The sequence below is a fragment of the Balaenoptera borealis genome (assembly GCF_965194805.1).
Source record: "Balaenoptera borealis genome assembly, chromosome: 20".
Lineage (NCBI taxonomy): Eukaryota > Metazoa > Chordata > Mammalia > Artiodactyla > Balaenopteridae > Balaenoptera > Balaenoptera borealis.
The window spans coordinates 20,805,183-20,828,751 of NC_138879.1; the positions used below are offsets into that span (position 1 = coordinate 20,805,183).

General features: G+C 52.8%; 3 protein-coding genes across 9 annotated transcripts; all 3 read left to right on the top strand.

Moving 5' to 3' along the window:
- Positions 1 to 87: 87 nt before the first annotated feature.
- HSD17B1 (hydroxysteroid 17-beta dehydrogenase 1) lies at positions 88 to 4,063 on the top strand. 2 transcript variants are annotated; one of them, XM_082371429.1, is made up of 6 exons: positions 88 to 2,214; positions 2,324 to 2,491; positions 2,636 to 2,815; positions 2,983 to 3,076; positions 3,541 to 3,718; positions 3,807 to 4,063. In XM_082371429.1, the coding sequence occupies exons 1-6, from the start codon at positions 2,118 to 2,120 to the stop codon at positions 4,044 to 4,046; spliced, it is 957 nt and encodes a 318-aa protein (XP_082227555.1). In that variant the 5' UTR covers positions 88 to 2,117; the 3' UTR covers positions 4,047 to 4,063. The 2 variants fall into 2 exon arrangements, with proteins under 2 accessions (XP_082227555.1, XP_082227554.1); XM_082371428.1 differs by having other exon boundaries at positions 3,541 to 4,063.
- A 7,857-nt stretch (positions 4,064 to 11,920) lies between these two features.
- On the top strand, positions 11,921 to 16,050 carry COASY (Coenzyme A synthase). 3 transcript variants are annotated; one of them, XM_082371470.1, is made up of 10 exons: positions 11,921 to 12,059; positions 12,451 to 13,158; positions 13,717 to 13,931; positions 14,177 to 14,308; positions 14,452 to 14,641; positions 14,726 to 14,790; positions 14,982 to 15,066; positions 15,227 to 15,324; positions 15,413 to 15,559; positions 15,661 to 16,050. In XM_082371470.1, the coding sequence occupies exons 2-10, from the start codon at positions 12,462 to 12,464 to the stop codon at positions 15,718 to 15,720; spliced, it is 1,689 nt and encodes a 562-aa protein (XP_082227596.1). In that variant the 5' UTR covers positions 11,921 to 12,059; positions 12,451 to 12,461; the 3' UTR covers positions 15,721 to 16,050. The 3 variants fall into 3 exon arrangements, with proteins under 3 accessions (XP_082227596.1, XP_082227598.1, XP_082227597.1); XM_082371471.1 differs by having other exon boundaries at positions 11,977 to 12,059; positions 12,764 to 13,158; XM_082371472.1 differs by lacking the exons at positions 15,227 to 15,324; positions 15,661 to 16,050 and having other exon boundaries at positions 15,363 to 15,514.
- Positions 16,051 to 16,744: 694 nt separating this feature from the next.
- Positions 16,745 to 20,447, top strand: MLX (MAX dimerization protein MLX). Of its 4 annotated transcripts, none has more exons than XM_082371476.1 (7): positions 16,745 to 16,901; positions 17,312 to 17,348; positions 17,843 to 17,932; positions 18,213 to 18,319; positions 18,571 to 18,670; positions 18,858 to 18,957; positions 19,327 to 20,434. In XM_082371476.1, exons 1-7 carry the CDS (start codon positions 16,860 to 16,862, stop codon positions 19,622 to 19,624), a joined length of 774 nt encoding a protein of 257 aa, XP_082227602.1. In that variant the 5' UTR covers positions 16,745 to 16,859; the 3' UTR covers positions 19,625 to 20,434. The 4 variants fall into 4 exon arrangements, with proteins under 4 accessions (XP_082227602.1, XP_082227600.1, XP_082227601.1 ...); XM_082371475.1 differs by having other exon boundaries at positions 16,778 to 17,063; positions 19,327 to 20,441; XM_082371474.1 differs by lacking the exon at positions 17,843 to 17,932 and having other exon boundaries at positions 16,758 to 16,901; positions 19,327 to 20,440.
- Positions 20,448 to 23,569: the final 3,122 nt, after the last annotated feature.

The window sequence follows — 23,569 nt, forward strand, 5'->3', positions numbered from 1 at the left end:
GCATGGACACTGGTGAGGTCAGGTCTCCCTGCTCCCTTACCTCAGCTTCCTCGGGTGTTTTGTTTGTTTGTTTCATTTCATCAGTTTTATTGGTCATATATCCAAAATTCATTATATAAATCTTTCAAAATAACTAGATATTACAAGAATATCTACAATTCAGCTCTGATTGCGCAAATACTTGACACAGGAAACCTCTTTTACAAATACTTATTTTTCTTATAAGAATACTTTAGTACAACATTGCTATATTTAAAATGGATAACCAACAAGGACCTACCATATAGCACAGGGAACTCTGCTCAATGTTATGTGTCAGCCTGGATGGAAGGGGAGTTTGAGGGAGAATGGATACATGCATAGATATGGCTGAGTAGCTTTGCTATGCATCTGAAACTATCACAACATTGTTAATCGGCTATGCTCCAATATAAAATAAAAAGTTTTTAAAAAAGAATAGTACAGAAAATAAGTCTCTATATATCTTACAGCAAATTTTATGCAGTTGTTTTTTTACCAATTCAACCATCATTTCAGGTTTCCTATCATAGCACATCCATCACATCCCATAAACCAAATTATAATCTGCTGCTGCTTCTCATTTTCATTTACCACTGAGAGTCACATTGTTAAGAGTTTTTAGGCTTCTTTTCCTAATCTTTCCTGATCTGAAAGAATTCATGTATTCAGGCTAGAAGAAGTAATTTAAACAACATTCCTTCTAAATCTAACTTGTATCGGGTTAATCACTGTGCTTGGTGAAGAATCTTTTCACTCTTAGGCTAGACTGGCTAGTAGTTCACCCCTGCTGTATCAAGCAGAAGGGATAAAGTCCTAATATTCCTAAACGTTTCTAAACTGCAAAAACAAAACCCTAGAAACAAGAGTTAAATACAAATATTTAGAAAGCTAAAACATTTGCTAATGATGAGAAATAGAGAATACTTTTAGATTTGAGGTCTCTCCTAGGTTAAAGAAGACATAAAAGAAAGTATAAGGATGTGGCAGTAGTTTTATATTGATGAAATATTGAAAAACTGAAAAAAGTGAATCACTTAGGTCAGTGGTGTGGTGTTTCCATAGTGCCAGGAGATACAGGATCTTAGACTCTGTGGCTAGCTGAACTATTTGACATTCTTCGGATGCTGTGACTTTGAAATAGCCTAATAAATACCTTGGTCAGAACAAGTAATCATTTAGGCCAGGGTAACTTCACAGAATACTGACCATGTTTCCCTGAAGACACAGGACACCTCCCCAGGGGAAACATTTAGCATTCGCTAAATGTATGTCCAGTTAGCAAAAGCTTGTCTTACTTTTCATGTAGCACGAATTAAAACCAAGAGCCTGGCAGCAGTCAAGTTCCTGAGTGCCCAGCTCCAATTATCCAATATTCTTTTTTTTAATTAATTAATTAATTTGTTTGCGGCACGCCGCAAGTGGGGGCTACTCCTCGTTGCGGTGTGCGGGCTTCTCATTGCGGTGGCTTCCCTTGTTGCGGAGCACGGGTTCTAGGCGTGCGGGTTTCAGTAGTTGTGGCACATGGGCTCTAGAGTGCAGGCTCAGTACTTGTGGCGCACGGGCTTAGTTGCTCCGCGGCAGGTGGGATCTTCCCGGACCAGGGCTCGAACCCATGTCCCCTGCATTGGCAGGCGGATTCTTAACCACTGTGCCACCAGGGAAGCCCCCCTCAGTTTTAAACTAACCCCTGACCTTTGAACTGAGAACCCCCTTCCAAAACATTTACTTTCACACCCTCAGCAACAAACTTTGGCAACTATAATTGTCCCTGTGGGACAGAGGCTTGCCAGGCAAAGATCTGCCCAGGGCGCTCAGTGCCCACATGGGAGCCCACACCTCCTGTTTGCAAAGCTTCACCCTCCCTCTGACTAGCAACTTAAGAAGGGGTGTTTTAAGTAGTGGCCTCATCTCTGCCTTGACCTAGAGTAGGTTGGGAAGAGAAGGCCAGGGACCCACGGGAGGTCTCAGCCTTGAGATTGTGCTGCAGACATAACAAGGGGTGGGGACCCCGGCGGGCAGGGCGGGGCGAAGCAGGTGATATCCATCCCAGAGACCAGCGCCCAGCAGTCCCGGGGCCGCTCCCTACGCACAGCTCCATGGACCGCACCGTGGTGCTCATCACTGGCTGTTCCTCCGGCATTGGCCTACACCTGGCCCTACGCCTGGCGTCCGACCCATCCCAGAGCTTCAAAGGTACATGAGGGGACTTGGGTGGAGAGACCAGCTCCTTCCTGGTCCAAGGGGGCCTAAGTAGGATTGTAAGCCCGAAATTCAGAGCCTCGTCCTCTCCCTGAACCTCCAGTGTACGCCACGCTGAGGGACCTGACGACACAGGGCCCACTTTGGGAGGCTGCCCGGTCCCGAGGGTGCCCTCCCGGCTCCCTGGAGATGTTGCAGCTGGACGTGAGGGACGCAGATTCCATAGCCGCTGCCCGGGCACGCGTGACCGAGGGCCGCGTGGACGTGCTGGGTGAGTCTCCCTGCAAAACTAGTGCAGGAGCCTTCCTCACCCTGTGTCCAAACCAAGACGTCCCGAGGCCCAGGGAGCACGAGGGGACAGGCGGGGAGGAGGGCCGTGCGTGAGGCGGGCGGAGTCCGGTCTCTCTCCCCGCAGTATGTAACGCAGGCCGGGGCCTGGTGGGGCCGCTGGAGGCACACGAGGAGGGCACCGTGGGCTCCGTGCTGGACGTGAACCTGACCGGGACCGTGCGGATGCTGCAGGCCTTCCTGCCGGACATGAAGCGGCGACGCTCGGGACGCATATTGGTGACCGGGAGCATGGGAGGCTTGATGGGTGAGTGGAAGCCGGGGAAGAACCAGAGGCGCGCAGGAGGCGGGGCTCAACGGGAGAGTCGGGGGTCTAATAAAAGGGGTGGGACCTGGTGAAACTGCCCCGGGCCCCTCCCGCTCCCCGCGGCTCCCCTCCCCGACGCGCCTCAGCAGCCTCCTGTCGCCTCCAAGCTCTTCCCTTCAACGCCGTTTACTGCGCCAGCAAGTTTGCAATCGAGGGTTTGTGCGAGAGTCTGGCGATTCTGCTGCAGCCCTTCGGGGTCCAGTGAGTCACCGCCCCGCCCCCGGGACCCTCTGAACCCTGACTGTGGGAACCCCAGCACCCTGTTTTGTTGGAACCGCTCTCAGGCGTTCTCCCTGGCCCCTCCTTAGTGCGGCTCCCGTTTGTTGTGTGCCAGGCACAGTACTGGGCGTTTGGCACCCGCCCTCTCACTCCACCTGCCGACCTAGCTGGTGAGGTGTCGGTATTGTTAGTGGGAAGCTCAGGCCCAGAGAGGTTCGGTGACTGGCCCAAGGTCACACAGCTGTAAGTGACCCAGCCAGGGTGGCATAATGACGCCAGAGCCTCTCTCACACCCTCCAAGGGACGTGGGGGCGCTTTTCCGGCAGTAAACCGCTTTCAAACGCTCGGGTTACCCTAAGCGCCCGCCAGCCGGGCGCAGCCCCCCTCCGGCCCTCCCTCCCGGACTCGCATTCGCCCCCGCCCACTCGCCGCTCTCCCGCCGGCAGCTTGAGCCTCATCGAGTGCGGCCCGGTGCACACCGCCTTCCCCGAGAAGCTGGAGGGCGGCCTGGGCGGGGTGCTGGACCGCGCGGACGCCGAGACCCGCGACCTCTTCTCCCGCTACCTGAGCCACTCCGAGCAGATCTTTTTTGAGGCGGGGCAGGACCCGGAGGACGTGACCGAGGTGAGCGCCGGGCCGGACTGCGGGAGCGGGGGCAGCGCTCCGGTTCCCCAGCCCAGCCCCGGCCAGCGCGCCTCTCCCGCCGCTGCAGGTCTTCCTCCAGGCGCTGCGCGCCCCGCGCCCGGCCCTGCGCTACTTCACCACCGAGCGCTTCCTGCCCCTGATACAGCTGCGCTTCTCCGACCCCAGCGGCTGCAGTTATGTCGCTGCTGCGCACCAAGCAGTGTTCGGCGACCAGGCCGCCGAGGGCTCAGACGGCGCCGGGGCGGAGGCCGGAGCCGGAGAACTGGGGGCACCTGAGCTCGGAGCTCCTCTTGCCGCCCCGAAATAAAGGCCTGGTTCGCCGCTGTCTCCCGCGCTCTCCTTTGCGGCCCCGGGGTGTGCGGTTTGGGGATGAAAAGGGACTTTTCACTGCACCGCACTTGTGTGATCACTGGCGCGCGCGGCGGGTGGATGATCAGGAAAGAAGGTGTTAACCCAGGTTATACCTACGGAAACCGAGGTCCAGAAAGGGAAGGAGCTAGCCCAAGGTCACGCCTCAAGCGCGCCTCAGGGCAGGGAGAGTGGTCCCTGGATTCCCGAGGGGTGTCTGCAGCAGTAGGAGTTAGGTGGACTTGGGTGCGGGGAGGGTCGGCTTGTGACTTGGCTCCCACGAGTCATGGGACCTTAGGCAACGTCCTACCCTCTCCGAGTCCGTTTTTTTACCTGCAAAACGGGTATAATACCTGTGTCGTGGATTGTGATAAGAATTAATTGAGATAATGCCCAAAAGTGCTGGTATAGAAGTCTTAATAGCAGGCCCTGACTATTATTATTACTACTAGTGGTATTACTATTGTAATTGTGTTCCCATGTGGAAGCCAGATGTGTAAGGAAGAAACAAGGCTAAATGAGCCAAAAGGAGACAGCCCCACTCACCCCCCTCCTTGCCCCCTGCCCTAAGACAACACTCAGCAGGAGAGATCCCCACTCGCCCAGAAGCTGCCTCTCACCAGGGGGTCAAGCTGAGGCTCCAGATCTGCCCTGCGGTCCACGTCCTCCTTCCAGAAGCCAGCAGAAGGAGCTGGAGTGGCAGCAGCCACTTAAAGGGCCTGCAGGGTTGCAGAGCCAATCTCCCTCTAACTTGCTCTGAGGTTGGGTGCTGGAGGAGGGGTGGAGATAGAGACTAGGTGAGGAGGCTGCAGGCTGACGAAGGCAGTAGGGGTGCCGCAGGAGGGGCTTAGTAAAGAACATACATTAGCGGACTCATCAGGTACACAACACTCTGGATAATGGCACAGGTGCCTCCTTGCGTGGCAGTAATAATGTCCGAAGGCATCCTGTTTTGGAGGACAGCTTTCTCATTAGAGACCTAAGGACGGGCTTTGTTGGTTATCATTTAAGGCTTGCTGGATGCAGTCAGTTAGTAAGGGCACCTGTGTGTGCTGTAACATTCCCCCAGGCCAATGGAGGGAAACAAGACAGCGGCCAAATGACTGCAACAGTGGAAAACAGAACGTGCCCACCCGGCCTTGAGGAGAGGGAGGTGGCAGCTTTAGGCACTTGACCTGGTTGTGCACACCATACATGTTGGCTGGGGAGACAACACCGTCAGTTGTGAGGATGGGGGCGGGGGCGGGGGCCACGTGGTGGGATATGCCAGGCCAGACCTTCACCTTCTCTCCTCTTTTTTTTTTTTTTTGGCCGCATGGCTTGCGGAACCTTAATTCCTCAACCAGGGATGGAACCCATGCCCTCAGCAGTGAAAGCTCAAAGTCCTAACCACTGGACCACCAGGGAATTCCCACCTTCTCCCCTCTTTTAATGGTGCATGTTCTATTCCAAGTGTAGCATGTTTCAACAGCCAATCCCTCACTGGTTGGGAACTCCGATGCATACCCCCAGACTCCTTTGGCAGTTGCTTCGGGCATTGTTCAGAACACATAGGTCATGATGTTACTGCATTAACCAAGTCACCATATTTCAAGGGCAATCAGGTATCCTTGGCAATATGCCATCCCACCCAGGCTTTACAGTGGCTGCTTTTTCAATGCACCCAATCTGCTGTATCTACTGAAGGGTCAGTTGCTAGGGCTTGTACCCTGGCTAGGGCATCAGCTTTCTGATTGCCAGGGGATGTCAGTGCCTTATGAGCCAGGATGTGGAAGACAGTGAGGACTGCCTCAGACTCTTGCAGATGAACTCAAATGTCTTTTCACACATCTTGTACAAGGGCTGATTTCTGGATCATCCATCTCTCAGCTTCCCTTTGTCCAAGCCATAGGGTTAATCCCTTTAGAACAGCCCAACTGTTCTGAGTTCAGCCCATTGGCTGCTGCAGTTCGTTCCTGTTTCCATCCAGATGGTGTCAGTGTTGGGCAGAATAGCAACTGCAGTCCATGTGGGTGGGTTGCCCTGACTAGACCCAACTGTATACCAGGCATCAGCGGGGATCCCTGCCCCCACTCCGCCTCTCTACAGGCTGCAGGGGCCACCCCAGGTACAGAGGCAGGGGAATTTGGAGGATCTAGATACTCTTCAGGGCCTAGTAGCACTTGAATTTCTAGAGACAGTGGGCTGGCAGGCAGGGTGCCCCTCTGTTGCAATTGGGCCACTTAGTCAACGTGGGGGTTGAGCCATGGCAGAGGTGGGTCCATAGAACGTAGTCTCAACCCCGCCCTTGATAGGAAGGGACGTTCTTACCATGATATGCTGTTCTTTCGTGAGAGGCTATAGCTGGTGGGGTGTTCTGTGTACGTTGCTAGGAGTATGAGGGGTGCATTGGGGTTTCTGTCCCCCCCCCCCCCAGAGCTGGGACCAAAATCCTAAGGGTGCTCTCCTCTCCTTCTGTTGTCTCTGCCACAGTGTGTTCCGGAGTCACAGACACATCTAACTTAAACGGTTGCCCTGCTTGGGAGGTGCCCAGAGCTGCCATCTGCTTCACTAGTATTTTTTCCATCTCAAAGGCAGCTTGCTGCCCTGATCCCCAGTTCCACGTGCGCCTTCTCTTCATCAGGCGGCATAAGGGATGGAGGCACTGTGCCAGGGGGGGAATAAAAGTCCCCCCAAACCCCAAAATCCCTGCAAAAGCTTGCACCTCTTTCTTTTTTTTTAAATATAAATTTATTTATTTATTTACTTATTTTTGGCTGCGTTGGGTCTTCGTTGCAGCATGGGGGCTTTCTCTAGTTGCGGAGAGCGGGGGCTACTCTTCGTTGCAGTGCGCAGGCTTCTCATTGTGGTGGCTTCTCTTGTTGTGGAGCATGAGCTCTAGGCGCGCAGGCTTCAGTAGTTGTGGCAGGCAGGCTCAGTAGTTGTGGCTCGCGGGCTCTAGAGCGCAGGCTCAGTAGTTGTGGTGCACGGGCTTAGTTGCTCCGCGGCATGTGGGCTATTCCCGGACCAGGGCTCGAACCCGTGTCCCCTGCATTGGCAGGCGGCCTCTTAACCACTGCGCCGCCAGGGAACTCCCGCTTGCACCTCTTTCATATTCTTAGGGGTTGGATAGGCTTGTACCTTATCAATCACAGCTTCTGGAACAATGCGTGTCTTACCCCACCAAACAACTCCCCAAAACTTTACGGGGGTGCCTGGGCCTTGAATTTTCTGAGGGCTCACCACCCATCCTCGTCCTCACAGATGTTCCAGCAAAGTCTGCAGAAGGTCCTGCAGCAGAGGCAAGTCTTCACATGTTAACATCACCTCATCAATGTAATGAGCCCATTTTACTGATGTGGGGAAGGAGAATAGGGACAGGTCTTAGGCTACCATCCCATGATATGTGGTGGGGCTGTGCAGGTGGCCTTGAGGAAGCACTTGGAAGGTCCATTGTTGCTCCTCCCACATGAAGGCAAATTGATGTTGTGACTCAGTGGCCAGGTGTAGACTGAAAAAAGCATTCACTAAGTCATGGTACGTTCCTAGGACGGCGGCCAAGGTATAGAAGACGGTGGCACTGTTGGGCACAGACACATGGATGGGGGCTTGTTCAACTCTCCGTAGTCCACGGTTATCCGCCATGAGCCATCTGGCTTTTTTACCAGCCATACCAGGCTGTTGAACGTACTATGGGCAGAACGTACCATTCCCACTCAGTGCAGTTCTGGAATAGTTTCTTCTATTTCCTTAAGCCCCACCCACCCAGGCAATTTATATTGTTTGACAGTTTCCACTCTTCCCCGGGGGTGGCAGGCTTACCGTTCCCAGTTGGTGTTCCCCTCATCATTGGTTTGATTACTCTAACCCAGAGGCAGATTCGCAGACATAGGTTTGCAGAGCTTGACCTTGTAGGATATCAATGCCCACTATATTCTCTGGTATTAGAGTGATAAAACTCTCATATTCTCCCTAGAAAAATAGTGCAGATGAACCGGTCTGCAGGGCAGAAATAGAGACACAGATGTAGAGCACAAACATATGGACACCAAGGGGGGAAAGTGGTGGGGGAGGTGGTGGTGGGATGAATTGGGAGATTAGGATTGACATGTATACACTAATATGTATAAAATGGATAACTAATAAGAACCTGCTGTATAAAAAATAAAATAAAATTCAAAAAAATATCTCATATTCTCGGGGTGTGGAGGGGCAGGGAGAACACGCAATTTGCTGTATGAAAAGGACCTTCCTGACTATAACCATTTGTGCTCTATAATTCAGTGGCGCTGAGGGGGCCAGAAAACTTCTGAGGGTGACCGTGTATTACAGTACATCTGGGGAAATTCCCTGGTGGTCCAGTGGTTAGGACTCGGTGCTTTCACTGCTGTGGCCCGGGTTCAGTGATAAGTTGGAGACATTACTGTGCGGTTTACAAAGCTAGCAGCTCGAGAGCTGCTTCAAATTAAGGTCCAAACGCTTTTGACAAAGCCCGACTGGACGCTAAGAGGTGGAATCCCCAGGAAAGTGAAGAGAGGGAAGGGGAGGGTGTGGAACTAAGATCCAGCAAGCTGTGCGGCACAGCCAAAAAAAAAAAAAGGAAGGAAGAAAAAAAAGAAATTAGAGTACATCCGGCTCCAGTATCCACCAGAGCTGTACTTTAAAAAAAAAAAAAAAAATTTATTTATTTATTTGGCTGCACCGGGTCTTAGTTGTGGTATGCAGGGTCTAGCTCCCTGACCAGGGATTGAACCTGGGCCCCCTGCATTGGGAGCGTGGAGTCTTAATCACTGGACCACAGGGAAGTCCCCAGAGCTGTCACCTTTTGTTTATTTCTGGAAGGTCAACCAGTAGTGAGCTCCACAGGAGGCCTCCGATTGCCTCCAGTGGGCCTCACCTGGAAGCAGTCTTGCCCTGCATCCTATAACCTGGGCACGTGGAAAGCACCCACCTCAAACAGGAGAATCCCTGAGGCCTCTGCTGGAGCGGGCAGGGCGTCAGGGATGGTAGGGCCAAGTGGGCAGTTCTGAAATGTTATGCAGGTTTTAAGGCTTTCCACAGGCCAACCAACACAGCACTGGATGGCCGATGTATCTTTTCAGTTGCGTTCCCAGCAGCAATGAGGTCAAACCACATTTGTTTCCGGGTTACTTTAACCAAACCCTTTACAGCCCTTCAGGATAGCCTTTTGGCTTTTCGAGCTCCCTCTCTGTCTTGGGTCTTTCCTGCAGGCCAGTATTTAACTGTTCCTGGGATTTGTTGGTTTCCTCTAGATCAGCAATGGATTGCCCAACATCACGAATGTCTTGTCCCGCAACTGGGCTCAGCGTGGATATTAGTGTCCCATACCAGGTGATGGGGGCGGACTGGAGTATCTTGGCTTTCATTCCTGCAGTGAATGTGGCCTGATCAGGCCCTTCAAAGATAGGAGCATAGATGGCCTGTCGCATTCTCAACTCCCTAAGGAGTTGTTGCACCTCCTCTATAGACTTCCAGGGTCCCACATGCCCAGGGAGACCCCCCATATTGGGACAAGTCTCCCTGCAGGTTAGAATAATCCAATCTATAAGGAAGTGAGGACCTCGAGCCCCCAAGTCCTATGCAGATGCTTCAGGAGGGCAGGCTGTGTGGTGATGTTGCTCATTTTCTCTGCCTCCTGCCCAGCCAGGGAAATCATCCCCACGCCCCCCAACCCCATAGCCACACTAACCATGCTTGGATACTTTCCCTGGCCTTTTGCTGGAATTTGGCAGCTGTATCACTAATCTCAGTGGACGTTTATTCTCTCATCATGAACGTTTCCTGAATGGGGGCTGCCCCGCTGGCTGGGCTGGTCATCGCCTGGTTTTTGTTTTCTTCTGCATAGGGGTCCTGTGGCGTGGGGTGTTTCGTGTGTTTTACTGTCAATCACCACAACACCCTCCCCTTCCCTCTCTTCACTTTCCTGGGGATTCCACCGCTTAGCATCCAGTCGGGCTTTGTCAAAAGCGTTTGGACCTTAATTTGAGGCAGCTCTCGAGCTGCTAGCTTTGTAAACCGCACAGTAATGTCTCCAATTTATCATCCTGCTGCCCCACCCCGCCTGCCAGCCCCGAAGTGAGCAGAACAGTGGACACTGCACGTCATTCTCTAACCTCAGCTCTTCTTCCAGGTTTCCAACTTGAGTTTCAGCCTCTAGTTGGGCATCAGTGGCCAGCGACCTGCCCACAGCAGTGGCCAGCCCACCCTGCAGACATTCATCTCCCGTCTTCGCCGCGGTTCGCCCTGCACAGTTCCTCAAACAAGCACATTAGACCAGCCTGCGTTTCCCAAGATTGCCCATGCAGGTGCCTCTTTCCCAAGGCCCATTTCTTCGGTCTCCTGGCAGCCTTGCCAATGCTGATTTGTAAACTGGCCCCATACACGGAGGGCAAAGAGAGACTGAAGAAAGAGACAGCCACTCCAGATTGATAGGTGGCCAGTTTAATAAGCAAGGGAACTTACGTACGAGGCTTGTCCTGGGCGGTGCTAGAAGAGTAGATCTCTGCACCTGCCCACCAGAATCTTCAAGTTTCTACAGAGGCCTTAACTGGGTTCAGTCACGTAAACCATCCAGTTGGTCGCCAACAACACATTGCCCTCTCAAGTCTGTGTCCTTGAAACAGCTCTCACTGTGGGAATCGTGGGCAGACTACATTCCAAGGACACGGAAGGGGTGAGCAGCCTCTGACTGCCTGTGTCCAGCTCAAGGGTCAACTGGCAGTCACGTCCTCCAGATGACCTCCTCCAACAACGTCTCCGTAGGCATGCGAGACTGTGTGTCCAGATGTTTCAGGGAATTTCCTGACCGTCTTCGCCGTTTGCTTCTTCAACTGGTCCTCTCTTTAAAACCCAACTTAAGATGTCTTTGCAAGAATCCTGGTCTCAAGGCCTTTGTGGCACTAAAACTCTTCCATCCTTGACTCCAGGACCAAATGCAGGTTCTGTGGAGCCAGAGGCTTATACGCTTTGGGAGACCTCTTTAGGAATACAAAAACCACAAAATTAAGTATGAAAGTGAGCATTTATTTAGTTTGGGAAAAGAAACTACAGCACATTACTGTAGTGGAATCCTGGACATTGGTTTCCCTCCTTTTTGAGATCGTCCTGAATAATTTACCCGAAATGTTTCCTGATGGCAACCTGGCTTTGTCCTCCCACCGAGACTACGAATTCCAGCCTCTCCAGCACTCATTAGTTTCACGTTAAACCCTCGGCACTAAGTCCCACCCCTCTCCCCCCCACCCCCGCCGCCCCCTTTTCTCCCGTCCATAGGGACCATTCTCTGGCAGCTCTACTGAGCTCACACGCAGAGCTCTCCTCCTCCTCCTCTCTCTCCGTAAAAAACGGTCATATCACTGGTGGAGAGCACTGCACAGGAGCCACGACACATGGCCTCTATCCTTACCTCCCCAGATGTCCCTGGAACACACAGGGCGTCAATTTTTCCATCTGTGAAATGGGGGCTTGGACAGAATTGTCCTGTGACCTCCCACATGAGGCTCCTCAGACTGGGAGGGCGCCAGGAGGGCTCTGGGGACGCCGAGCCCTAATTTAAGTGCTACCCTACGACCCCCACCTCCGTCCCCGCGATTTACGCAGGTGTTAGTTCCGCCTTTGCCGCTGTCTCCTGAGGGACCTGGCTGAAGCCAATCTCTTCTCTCAGAGTCTGAAGGGCACCCGTGAAACGGGCTTTCAAGTCCGCCTTGCCCTACTCGGCCCAGGTCCCGTGACGCTCGGTTTTGGAAATAAGTTTCCGCGGATCTCCCTAAGCCCCCGACCTCTGCTCCTTAGCAATGCAGGCGCCCCACCCCATGAGAAATCTCGCGAGAATCCCTAGCCGAACCGAAGTTGAGATGTTTGGCCTTTCTCAGGTTCCGTAGCTCGGAGTCGCAGCACCGGAACTAATGTTAACTGGTCGCGGCTGGGGAAGCCTTCGCGGTGGTGCAAGCGGAACCAAGGCCAGGAGGTCTCAGTAAGTAGGACCCGAGCCTGAGCGTCCCCCTTTAGTACCCTCCTCCGATTCCTTGAAGATCCTGGTGCCGCTCAGCAAGAGCGCCCAGGATTTCTGGATCCCCAGCTTTATGACTCAGGGGCTCCTGCCGAGTTTTCCCCTCCCAGGATTTCGATGCAATTCAGTGAATTCACCGCTGCCTCTGAGAAATGATAAAACCGAGATTTAGAGCACAGGCCCGAGGCGCCGTTTGCCAGGTCCTGTCCCCTCCCCCGGGTTCCTCTCGATCCGCACTGGGAACGCCATCCCTGCTCCAGGTCTCCCTCTCTGGGGTCCGAGTCCCCCCTACAGTCTTCGGCCTCAGACACATACCACTCAGTCACCCTCGCCTCGTCTCCCTGACTGTCCGCAGGCCTGGGCAGCATGGCCGTATTCCGGTCGGGCCTCCTGGTGTTGACAACGCCGCTGACCTCCCTGGCCCCTCGCCTGGCCCCCATCCTGACCTCGGCGGCCCGATTGGTGAATCACACGCTTTATGTACACCTGCAACCGGGCATGAGCCTGGGGGGCCCGGCTCAGCCCCAGTCCAGCCCCGTGCAGGCCACGTTTGAAGTTATCGATTTCATCACGCACCTCTATGCTGGCGCCGACGTCCACAGGCACCTGGACGTTAGAATTCTGCTGACCAATATCCGAACCAAGAGCTTTCTCCCTCCCCTGACCAGCTCAGTCCAGAACCTGGCCCACCCGCCGGAAGTGGTGCTGACCGATTTCCAGACCCTGGATGGAAGCCAGTACAACCCAGCCAAGCAACAGCTAGAGCGTTATGCTACCAGTTGTTACAGCTGTTGTCCGCAACTGTCTTCGGTGCTGCTATACCCCGATTATGGGCCTGGAGTTCTGCCCGTGGGGTCCCTGGACGTCCCCTTACCCTCCACCATCAGCCCAGCCTCCCCCGTGGGCAGGTCTGCCAAGCAGCCAGTGCGTGGCCACCAGCGCGGTGCTGTGGGTGGCACCTTTGACCGCCTGCACAATGCCCACAAGGTGTTGCTCAGCGTCGCATGCCTCCTGGCTCAGGAGCAGCTTGTGGTGGGAGTAGCAGACAAAGACCTGTTGAAGAGTGAGTGAGACTGAGTTAGGGCAGTCTTACCCTCCCCCCAGGCCAAGACTGAGGAAGGGTGGGGCCATCCGTTACTTCCCACCCCTCCCAAATGTCACAGAGCCTGGCACTCAGTTGGCACTGAGGGAATTTTGTTAAATGAATAAATGCAGCTTTCTAGGTGTGTGGTCTAGTCACCATTCAATCAGGATCCCCCAAATATGTAGCCAAGGAACCTGCACTTTTAAACATATTCTCCAGGTGATGAATCCTAAAGTTTGAGTCCCTGGGAATAAATGGATGAGTAAGTTGTAGGTAGCAGTGCCATAGGCAGTCAGAGGAGCCTCTCAGAATTCTCTGGCTCTTGGAATTCTCCATCTGACTCTGATGCCTCCTGACACTGCTAGTTCTCTGCACACGCGCCAGCCCTTGCAGCACTATTGTGCTTGCCTGCTGCCTCCTCATAGCTCCCAGCTCCCCTCTGGAGATATGATGCTTAGGGACACTCTCCCCTAAACTGGCCCACACTCTTCCTCCCCAGTAAAAAGATCTCACTGTTCTTCTGGGCTCCTTCCCCAGGCAAGTTGCTCCCTGAGCTGCTCCAACCGTACGCAGAACGCGTGGAACATCTGAGTGAGTTCCTGGTGGACATCAAGCCCTCCTTGACTTTTGATATCATCCCCCTGCTGGACCCCTATGGGCCCGCTGGCTCTGACCCCTCTCTGGAGTTCCTGGTGGTCAGCGAGGAGACCTATCGTGGGGGGATGGCCGTCAACCGCTTCCGCCTTGAGAATGTAACCCCTGAGGGAGACTGGCAGAGGGAGTGGATGGGGATGGGGAAGGCCACTGGGGGCTGTTGGAAGTACATGACCCCAGAGGAGGGAAGAGAGGGCTCAAGGTGGCGGGAAGAGGCAAGGAGGAACTTCCCAGCTTGCCCTCCGAGGCAAGCTTTACCTCTGGGTAGGCAAGGAAGGATAAGGCGATAGATCTGTCCTCATCTCACTCCTCCTTCTCTCTCCTCACTCTTCCTTTGCCTCAGGACCTGGAGGAGCTCACCTTGTACCAGATCCAGCTGCTGAAGGACCTAAACCACAAGGAAAACGAAGAGGACAAAGTCAGCTCCTCCAGCTTCCGCCAACAAATGCTGGGAAACCTGCTCCGGCCTCCACACGTAAGCCTAACTCACCCGCCTCCCACCCCTTCCCCCGGCATGGGTGGGCTGGGAATGCTGGAGAGGAGAGACTGAAGGGTTCAGCCTCAAACCTGAGTCTGGGGACCCTAGTAACTGTGAGGTTCCCTCTTATCTACCCGTAGAAGAGGCCAGAGCTCCCCCCAGGTTTCTACGTGATTGGGCTGACGGGCATCAGTGGCTCTGGGAAGAGCTCAGTAGCTCAGCGGCTGAAGGGCCTGGGGGCATATGTTATCGACAGTGACCACCTGGGCCACCGGGCCTATGCCCCGGGCGGTCCTGCCTACCAGCCGGTTGTGGAAGCCTTCGGAACAGGTAATAACTGGGGAGGGCTGGAGGTGGCCTGAAGTGAGGAGGTGGCCTGGCCTTCTTGCCCAATCCTCTGTCTCTGTCATCCAGATATTCTCCATAAAGATGGCATTATCAACAGGAAGGTCCTAGGGAGCCGGGTGTTTGGGAACAAGGTAAACACACACCTCTCCAAGGGCTCTGCAGCTGCTACTAGACCCAGAGGTTGGGACCCAGTGGACCTCTCTGGTCTGGCCCAGAATGCCAGTTTCCACTCAACTGTTCCTAACTACCTCCTCCCTCGGGCTGGCTCCATCTCCTCCGGGGGAGGGTAAACTCTGCCCACCCCTTCCATTCCCTTTCTCAGAAGCAGCTGAAGATACTCACGGACATTATGTGGCCAGTTATCGCAAAGCTGGCCAGAGAGGAAATGGAGCAGGCCATGGCTGAGGGTGAGTGAGCAGCCCAAGGGAACGGCTGAGCAGAATCTCCCCCGGGAGCTTCCCCACCCTAAATCAGACCATCCACTTTCCCTGGGATTGTGTTTCCTTGGCTCTCTGACTGGTAGCAAGTGGCAAGGTGCTGCTGGTAGTGACTGGGGTCTCCCCACAGGAAAGCATGTGTGCGTGATTGATGCCGCCATGCTGCTTGAAGCAGGCTGGCAGAACATGGTCCATGAGGTGTGGACTGTTGTCATCCCTGAGACTGAGGTATCTGGATCCCATCCCCCACTCTATCCCCATTGTAGCCCGCATCCTGCTCTGAACCAGTGGGCTGATGAATGCCTTGTCTGCCCAGGCTGTACGACGCATTGTGGAGAGGGATGGCCTGAGTGAGGATGCGGCTCAAAGCCGGCTGCAGAGCCAGATGAGTGGGCAGCAGCTTGTGGACCAGAGCCACGTGGTGCTGAGCACCTTGTGGGAGCCACATGTCACCCAGCGCCAGGTTGGTGCCCAGGGAAAGGCTGGGTTGTGGGGAGGGAGTCTCCAGTGGATGCTTGTATGACCCTGTCCTCTTTTCTTCCCAACATTCTGGCCTGTCCAAAGGTGGAGAAAGCCTGGGCCCTCCTGCAGAAGCGCATCTCCGAGGCACCATCAGGCCCATGACTGACAATGAGTTCTCTGTGGGGCCAAACTGACCCCTGGAGCTGACAAGAGATCCAGTGATGACGGCGAATTGGGGCCTTGAAGCTCACCCTAGTTTGGGCCTAGAGGGCTCTGTGCTAAGCTGGGCAGGGCAGGGCTGGGCCTGCTGGACACAGGAAGCCTACCCAGCTTGCCAGTGTCTGGCCAACACTGAGAATGTGGCTCATGGGGGAGCAGGCCCCCTAGCGTTGTTCCATCCTCGCTCTTGCCCACACGTCTGTGGCACCCATGGTGGGCTGGGGCCGGGGCAAACACTGAAACTTGTTACAGAATTAAAGGTGAATGTTGCCAGGTGCTGCCTGTATGGTGTTTACTTCCTGCTCCAATGCCTCTGGGTATCTTTGCGACCCTTTAGCCACAAGTGCAGGGCCCAGGCCTGAGCTGGAAGCCAGGAATGCAGTGGTTAAGAGCGTGGCTTTTGAAGCTAGCCGGACTGAGACCAGTCTTGGCCCTATCACTGACTAGCTGTTTGCTTTTGGATACGTTCTGTACTTTGTAGGTACCTCAGTTTGCTTAGCTTACAAAGTAGCATGACTTGGCTAACAGGCTCTTTGAAAGCGTCAATTCCACAACTATCCTGCCAGACTCTGGGCTGGGCGTTGGAGGAGCATCCTGCAACAAGCCACGCGGGGCCTCTGGCCTCACAGAGGTTGCACCCCGGAGGGGTAGGACGAGGTGACCAAGACTGCAGGTCCGGGAAACTCGTCCCGGTCCTCCGGAGCTGGCTGGCCTCGGCAGTGCGCGTGCGCGCAACTCTGCGACACTGTGCGGACAAGCCTTTTGAGGGGACCCCGTTTCACCGAATGTGCTTCATGTCGCGGCGGCTGGGACGCCTGCCCTGAGGAAGCGCAGGGACGGGCGGGTAGGACGGCCCCAAGACCGCCGGTGTCAACCCCGCCACCAAGCCGGACTCCAGGTCTCCACCGGCCGCGGCAGGGGTGTCCGGGGGCGTTTTCCGGGTCGCGCATGCGCTGCCGCCCCGCCCCGCCCCCCGCCTCTGGGCCGCGGGTTGGTGGGTTTGGGTCACGTGGGCGCGCCTCGCCGCTTCCTCGCCGCAGGGGGCCAGCCCGCGGGCAGGTTTCCGGTTCGGTGGGTCGGAGATGACGGAGCCGGGCGCCTCTCCGGAGGACCCCTGGGTCAAGGCAAGCCCCGTGGGCGCGCACGCCGGCGAGGGGAGGGCGGGTCGGGCTCGTGCACGTAGGGGGTCCGGAAGACGAGGGGACTCCCTGAAGTCCCCAGAGCTACTCCCGCTCTCCGGGCCCCGGGGCTGCAGAGAAGACAGCTCTCACCCCGCGTGTGCCAAGGTGGGAAGACAACTGAGGCGTGTGCGCGTGGGTGTGAGGGGACGGGGCTGGAGGGCTGGGGGTGTGGAGTGGGCGGACGGCGTCCTGCCGAGGGGCGGCGCTCCCGCGGCCTAGCCACTCTTGGCTCTGGGGGAATCCTGCGGCTGCTCGCGCACCCCAGGGGTGTGTGGGTGTGTGTGTGTGTGTACGTGTACACACGCGCGCAGGGGCGGAGGTCTGACGGGCTTCTCCCTTGCTCGGTGCCGCAGGTCGAGTATGCGTACAGCGACAACAGCCTGGACCCCGGTGAGTGCCTCCCCCACCGTCTTCAGCTCTGGAGGGACACTCCCACCTCAGCCCTATAGATTTAAGTGGCCTTGCCAGTCACACCTGAGCACAGTCCACTGCCCTTGAGCTGAGCGGGCCTGAGCAGCGAGGGAGGAGGAGCTGAAGGACAGGGGCAGGAAGCATCCGAGGGTAACACCTAGTTCCCTATGTCCTGGAGCAGGGATGTGATGGAAGTAGTGACAGCTGGTCACTCACCATCATCACGCCCAGATGCCACTTTGTGAGCCAGGAGGTATCACTGCAGGTCTGTGGAGCAGTGTAGACACTAGAGACTGGAGCACTGTGGAATGGCACGACAGGAAGTGGGTGTCCCAGTATGGCTGGCTTTTGGGTTGATGGGGAGAGGTCAGTATTTAAGGCCCAGGAAGCCATTATGCCCACAGGTGTCTGAGGGCCTAGCGGGGCCCCTCCCTCTATCCTACCCCTTAGTGATTGGGGCTTCTCTTTTCCAGGGCTTTTTGTAGAAAGCACCCGCAAGGGGAGTGTAGTGTCCAGAGCTAATAGCATCGGTTCCACCAGTGCCTCTTCTGTCCCCAACACAGGTAGGCAGCAACGTCCCCCCCCAACTCGGGGGAACCAGATATGCCTTCATTTTAGTATCTTTCCTAGACGGGGCAGCTCCAGCCATCCACGTGGAGGCGCTGGAACCCTAGTGCTAGAAGCAGGGTATCGCCGTCTCTCACCTCATCTGGGATATTAGGTTCTTGTATCTGTCTGCCATCTCTGGGTACCAGGTTCTTCTTCCCAGCTGGGGAAAAGTGGGCTAGATGGGCCCCACTGGGCCCCAGAATGACCTCTTCCTGCCCCCAACTCTGAGCGTAGATGACGAGGACAGCGATTACCACCAGGAATCCTACAAGGAGTCCTACAAGGACCGCCGGCGGCGAGCACACACTCAGGCTGAGCAGAAGAGGAGGGATGCCATCAAGGTGATTGGGGAGGCCTGCACCTCAGCCAGCGCAGGAGGGCGCTGCACACTTCAGATCCACTCTGCCCTGACCCCGTCAGGCAGTCCCAAGCAGGCTTGGGGGCAGCTAGTCTAGGCCCTGGACATGAACTTCTCCCTCCTTCCCACCCCCCTTTGAGTGAGCATGGAACTTGGTATCATGGAGGAAAAACTTTGTGCCCATTTGCCTTAACCCCTCAGTTAAGGAACCCATGTCCCCTGCTCTCTCCACAGAGAGGCTATGATGACCTACAGACCATCGTTCCCACCTGCCAGCAGCAGGACTTCTCCATTGGCTCCCAAAAGCTCAGCAAGGCCATCGTTCTGCAGAAGAGTATGGCCAGGAGAGCAGTGGAGGGCTTGGAGCCAAGGGGGCTGTGAAGGCTAGCGCCTCAGAGCCGCTTTTGGCCTGGCCCTGGTGGGGTGGTTGTAACAGGAGAGGTGGGGTCTGGGGGAAGGGGAAACACAATCAGCCTGGTCCTTCTGGTTGTGCCCACCCCCTCTTCCCTCCCCCACTCCAGCCATTGACTACATCCAGTTTTTGCACAAGGAGAAGAAAAAGCAGGAGGAGGAGGTATCCACGCTACGCAAGGACGTCATGGCCCTAAAGATCATGAAAGTGTAAGGGGGGTGCTGGGCTGGGGGAACCAGGGCTTCTGGTTCTGAGGGGACTCTGAGGCCTCTTCAGTTCGCGCCCTTCCCTTTGTTCAAAGGCCACGTCAGATAATATTCTCACTGTCTCATGTGGTAGGCAGGACTCTATCCCAACTGTAGCAGATACTCTGGAAACGCCTGTGGGATTAATGAAGGGAAGGTTGGAGAGGGTGGGTCACCACTTCTGACCTAGAAGCAGTATCTAGCTGATGTTGAATACCTCCCCGAGGCTCTCTGGGAATCTCCTTCCCAGGGGAGTACGTAGGGTAGCGCTGTTATTCTTCCTGGGCCGGCAGAGCTGCTGCAGCCCCTTAGGCCTGGCCTGTTCGCTTTCAGGAACTATGAGCAGATTGTGAAGGCACACCAGGACAACCCCCATGAGGGGGAGGACCAGGTCTCTGACCAGGTGAAGTTCAATGTGTTTCAAGGCATCATGGACTCCCTCTTCCAGTCCTTCAATGCCTCTATCTCCGTGGCCAGCTTCCAGGAGCTGTCGGCCTGTGTCTTCAGCTGGATTGAGGAGCACTGTAAGCCTCAGGTATGGGGCAGCAGTGGACACGGGGTTGAGGGTCTTCCCTCAGGCACAGTGGCCCAAGCCATTGTTTGTTCAGAGAGACAGGGTAGCAGGTTTTAGGTTTCTTGAGGATATTTCTACAACTTTCAGTATTCTTGTTTCCCCCTTTGCTTTCTAGCCCAGTTTTTCCTGTTAAGGTTTCATTTGGCAAGAAGGATTTGAGCACTCACTAATGCAAGGCCTAGCTCTTGGCCTTTGTTTAGCCCACATAGTGGCAAGTAATGGCAGCCTCAGGCACTCCTCCTCGGCCCCCCAGCATGTAAGCCCCAATCACTTGCTGCACACTTACTTGCGGTTTTTGGAAAGATTCCTGGCCCCCACCCCCAGGCCCACTAAAGTAGCTTTCCATGGGGTTTCTAATTATTATTTGTAATGGAGAGTGTGTTAATGGTTGCACTGAGTCTTCCATTTTTGAGGCCTGGTTGCTTTTTCTGAGGCTTGACTTGTATCTGAGATTCTCACTTTTTTGTTTCCCAACATTTTTTTAAATGTAGTTTTTAAAAGTTACACTGCATTTACAGTTATTACAAAAAACATTGGCTACATTCCCCGTGTTGTACAATATTTCCTTGCAGACTTACACCCAGTAGTTTGTACCTCCCACTCCCCCACCCCAATATTGCCCCTCAGCCCCACCCCCCACTGGTAACCACTAGTTTGTTCTCTGTATCTGTGAGTCTGCTGCTTTTTTGTTACATTCACTAGTTTGTTGTATTTTTTTAGTTTCCACATATAAGTAATGTCATACACTTATATGTGGAATCTTTCTCTGACTTATTTCACTTAGTATAGTCCATCCATGTTGCTGCAGATGGCAAAATTTCATTTTTCTTTTTGGCTGAGGAGTATTCCATTGTGTGTGTGTGTGTGTGTGTGTGTGTGTGTTTGTGTTTGTGTGTATACTACATCTTCTTTATCCATTCATCTCAGTTTTTTGCAGGGTTTTTTTGGTACTTTTAAAAATTTTATTGAAGTACAGTTGATTTACAGTGTTGTGTTAATTTCTGCCGTACAGGAAAGTGACTCAGTTTTATATATTCTTTTTCATATTCTTTTCCATTATGGTTTGTCACAAGATATTCAATATAGTTCCCTGTGCTCTACAGTGGGACCTTGTTGTTTATGCATCCATCCTATATACAGAAGTTTGCCTCTGCTAATCCCAAACTCCCACCCCTTCCCTTCCCTACCTCCCCAACCCCCACAGCCTCAAGGCTGTTCTCTGTGTCTGAGAGTCTGTTTCTGTTTCGTAGAGATGTTGATTTGTGTCATACTTAGATTCCACATATAAGTGATATCATATGGTATTTGTTTTTCTCTTTCTGACCTACTTTGCTTAGTATGATAATCTCTAGGTCCATCCATGTTGCTTCAAATGGCATTATTTCATTCTTTTTTTTATGGCTGAGTAATATTACATTGTATATATATACACCACATTTTCTTTATCCATTCACCTGTTGCTGGATGCTTAGGTTGCTTCCGTATCTTGGCAGTTGTAAATAATGCTGCTGGAACATTGGGTTGCGTATATCTTTTCAAATTAGTGTTTCTGGTTTTTTTGGATATATACCTGGGAGTGGAATTGCTGGATCGTATGGTAGCTCTATTTTTAGTTTTTTGAGAAACCTCCATACTGTTTTCCACAGTGGCTGCACCAGTTTACATTCCCACCAACAGGGTGCAAGGGTCCCCTTTCCTCCATATCCCCACCAACATTTGTTATTTGTGTTCTTTTTGATGATCGCCATTCTCACAGACGTGAGGTGATATCTCATTGAGGTTTTTTTTTTTCTAGCTGCGCTGGGTCCATTGCAGCACGCGGGTTCTTCTTCATTGCAGCGCATGGGCTCAAGCTCACGGGCTCAGTAGTTGTGGCGCTTGGGCTTAGTTGCCCTGTGGCATGTGGGATCTTAGTTCCCCGACCAGATCTTACCCGCGTCCTCTGCATTGGAAGGCGGATTCTTTTTTTTTTTTTTTTTTCCACACACACACACACACACACACACACTGTATTTTATTTTTACAAGAGAGAAATAGACTGACACCAAGCATTGTACATGGATGACCACAACAAAAGCAACAATGATTGCAATTACCAAACATGAAACACACTCATACTATGTCATAATATTGACATTCAGTCCAGTAATCCTCCACTGTAACAGCTGGAAGGCAGATTCTTAACCACTGGACCATCAGGGAAGTCCCTCATTGTGGTTTTGATTTGCATTTCTCTGATGATTAGCGATGTTGAGCATCTTTTCTTGTGCCTGTTGGCCATCTGCATTTCCTCTTTGGAAAAATGTCTATTCAGTTCTGCCCATTTTAATCGGGTTGTTTTTTGTTTTTTGGCCACACCGTGTGGCTCGCGGGATCTTAAGTTCCCCAACCAGGGATAGAACCCGGGCCACGGCAGTGAAAGTGCCGAGTCCTAACCACTGGACTGCCAGGGAATTCCTTGGTTATTTTCTTGTTGTTGAGTTGTATGAGCTGTTTATATACGTTGGATATTAACCCCTTATCAGTCATATCATTTGCCAGTATTTTCTCCCATTCAGTAGATTGTCCTTTCGTTTTGTCAATGGTTTCCTTTGCAGTGCAAAAGCTTTTAAGTTTAATTAGGTCCCATTTGTTTATTTTCACTTTTATTTCCTTTAGGAGATGGATCCAAAAAATATTGCTGCAGTTTATGTCCTGAGTGTTCTGCATATGTTTCCCTTTAGGAGTTTTATAGTATCCAGTCTTACATTTAGATCTTTAATCTATTTTACTTTTGTATATGGTGTGAGAAAATGGTCTAATTTCATTCTTTTACATGTAGCTGTCCAGTTTTCCCAGCACCACTTATTGAACAGGCTTTTTCTCCATTGCATTTTCTTGCCTCCTTTGTTGTAGATGAATTGACCATGAGTGTGTGGGTTTATTTCTGAGCTCTGTATTCTGTTCCATTGATCTCTGTGTTTTTGTGCCAGTACCATACTGTTTTTTTTGGTTTTTTAAATTTTATTTATTTTTGGCTGCTTTGGGTCTTTGTTGCTGCGCGTGGGCTTTCTCTAGTTGCGGCGAGCGGGGGCTACTCTTCATTGCGGTGTGCGGGCTTCTCATTGCGGTGGCTTCTCTTGTTGCGGAGCGTGGGCTCTAGGCGCACAGGCTTCAGGAGTTGTGGCACACAGGCTCAGTAGTTGTGGCTCACGGGCTCTAGAGCGCAGGCTCACTAGTTGTGGCACACAAGCTTAGTTGCTCTGCGGCATGTGGGATCTTCCTGGACCAGGGATCGAACCTGTGTCCCCTGCATTGGCAGGCGGATTCTTAACCACTGTGCCACCAGGGAAGCCCACCATACTGTTTTGATTACTGTAGCTTTGTAGTATAGTCTGAAGCCAGGGAGCATGATACCTCCAGCTCTGTTCTTCTTTCTCAAGATTATATTGCCTATTTGGGTTCTTTTGTCTTTCCATACAAATTTTAAAATTATTTGTTCTAGTTCTGTGAAAAATGCCATTGGTATTTTGACCGGGATTGCAATGAATCTGTAGATTGCCTTGGGTAGTATGGTCGTTGTAACAATATCGATTCTTCCAATCAAAGAACATGGTATATCTTTCTATCTGTTTGTGTCATCTTCAATTTCTATCAGAGTACAGGTCTTTTACCTCCTTAGGTAGGTTTATTCCTAGGTATTTTATTCTTTTTAATGTGATGGTAAATGGGATTTTTTCTTAATTTTTCTTTGATACTTAAATGCAAGAGATTTCTGTACATTAATTTTATACCCTGCAACTTTACCAAATTCGTTGCTGAGCTTTAGTAGTTTTCTGCTGGCGTCTTTAGGACTTTCCATGTTTAGTATTGTGTCATCTGCAAACAGTGATATTTTATTTCTTCCTTTCCAATTTGGATTCCTTTTTTTTTTTTTTCTTTTTCTTTTTCTGGATTCCTTTTATTTCTTCTTCTCTGATTGCCATGGCTAGGGCTTCCAAAACTATGTTGAATAAAAGTGGT

What these genes read in the sequence shown, in the direction of transcription:
- HSD17B1 (XM_082371428.1), top strand. Translation starts at nt 2,118, where the DNA reads ATGGACCGCACCGTGGTGCTCATCACTGGCTGTTCCTCCGGCATTGGC. An exon ending in CCCATCCCAGAGCTTCAAAG is followed by an intron (nt 2,215 to 2,323) that starts GTACATGAGGGG and finishes CTGAACCTCCAG; the next exon opens with TGTACGCCACGCTGAGGGAC. An exon ending in GAGCATGGGAGGCTTGATGG is followed by an intron (nt 2,816 to 2,982) that starts GTGAGTGGAAGC and finishes GTCGCCTCCAAG; the next exon opens with CTCTTCCCTTCAACGCCGTT.
- COASY (XM_082371470.1), top strand. Translation starts at nt 12,462, where the DNA reads ATGGCCGTATTCCGGTCGGGCCTCCTGGTGTTGACAACGCCGCTGACC. An exon ending in GGAGCAGGCCATGGCTGAGG is followed by an intron (nt 15,067 to 15,226) that starts GTGAGTGAGCAG and finishes GTCTCCCCACAG; the next exon opens with GAAAGCATGTGTGCGTGATT. An exon ending in TTGTCATCCCTGAGACTGAG is followed by an intron (nt 15,325 to 15,412) that starts GTATCTGGATCC and finishes TTGTCTGCCCAG; the next exon opens with GCTGTACGACGCATTGTGGA.
- MLX (XM_082371475.1), top strand. Translation starts at nt 16,860, where the DNA reads ATGACGGAGCCGGGCGCCTCTCCGGAGGACCCCTGGGTCAAGGCAAGC. An exon ending in AGAGGAGGGATGCCATCAAG is followed by an intron (nt 18,320 to 18,570) that starts GTGATTGGGGAG and finishes CTCTCTCCACAG; the next exon opens with AGAGGCTATGATGACCTACA. An exon ending in GGCCATCGTTCTGCAGAAGA is followed by an intron (nt 18,671 to 18,857) that starts GTATGGCCAGGA and finishes CCCCCACTCCAG; the next exon opens with CCATTGACTACATCCAGTTT.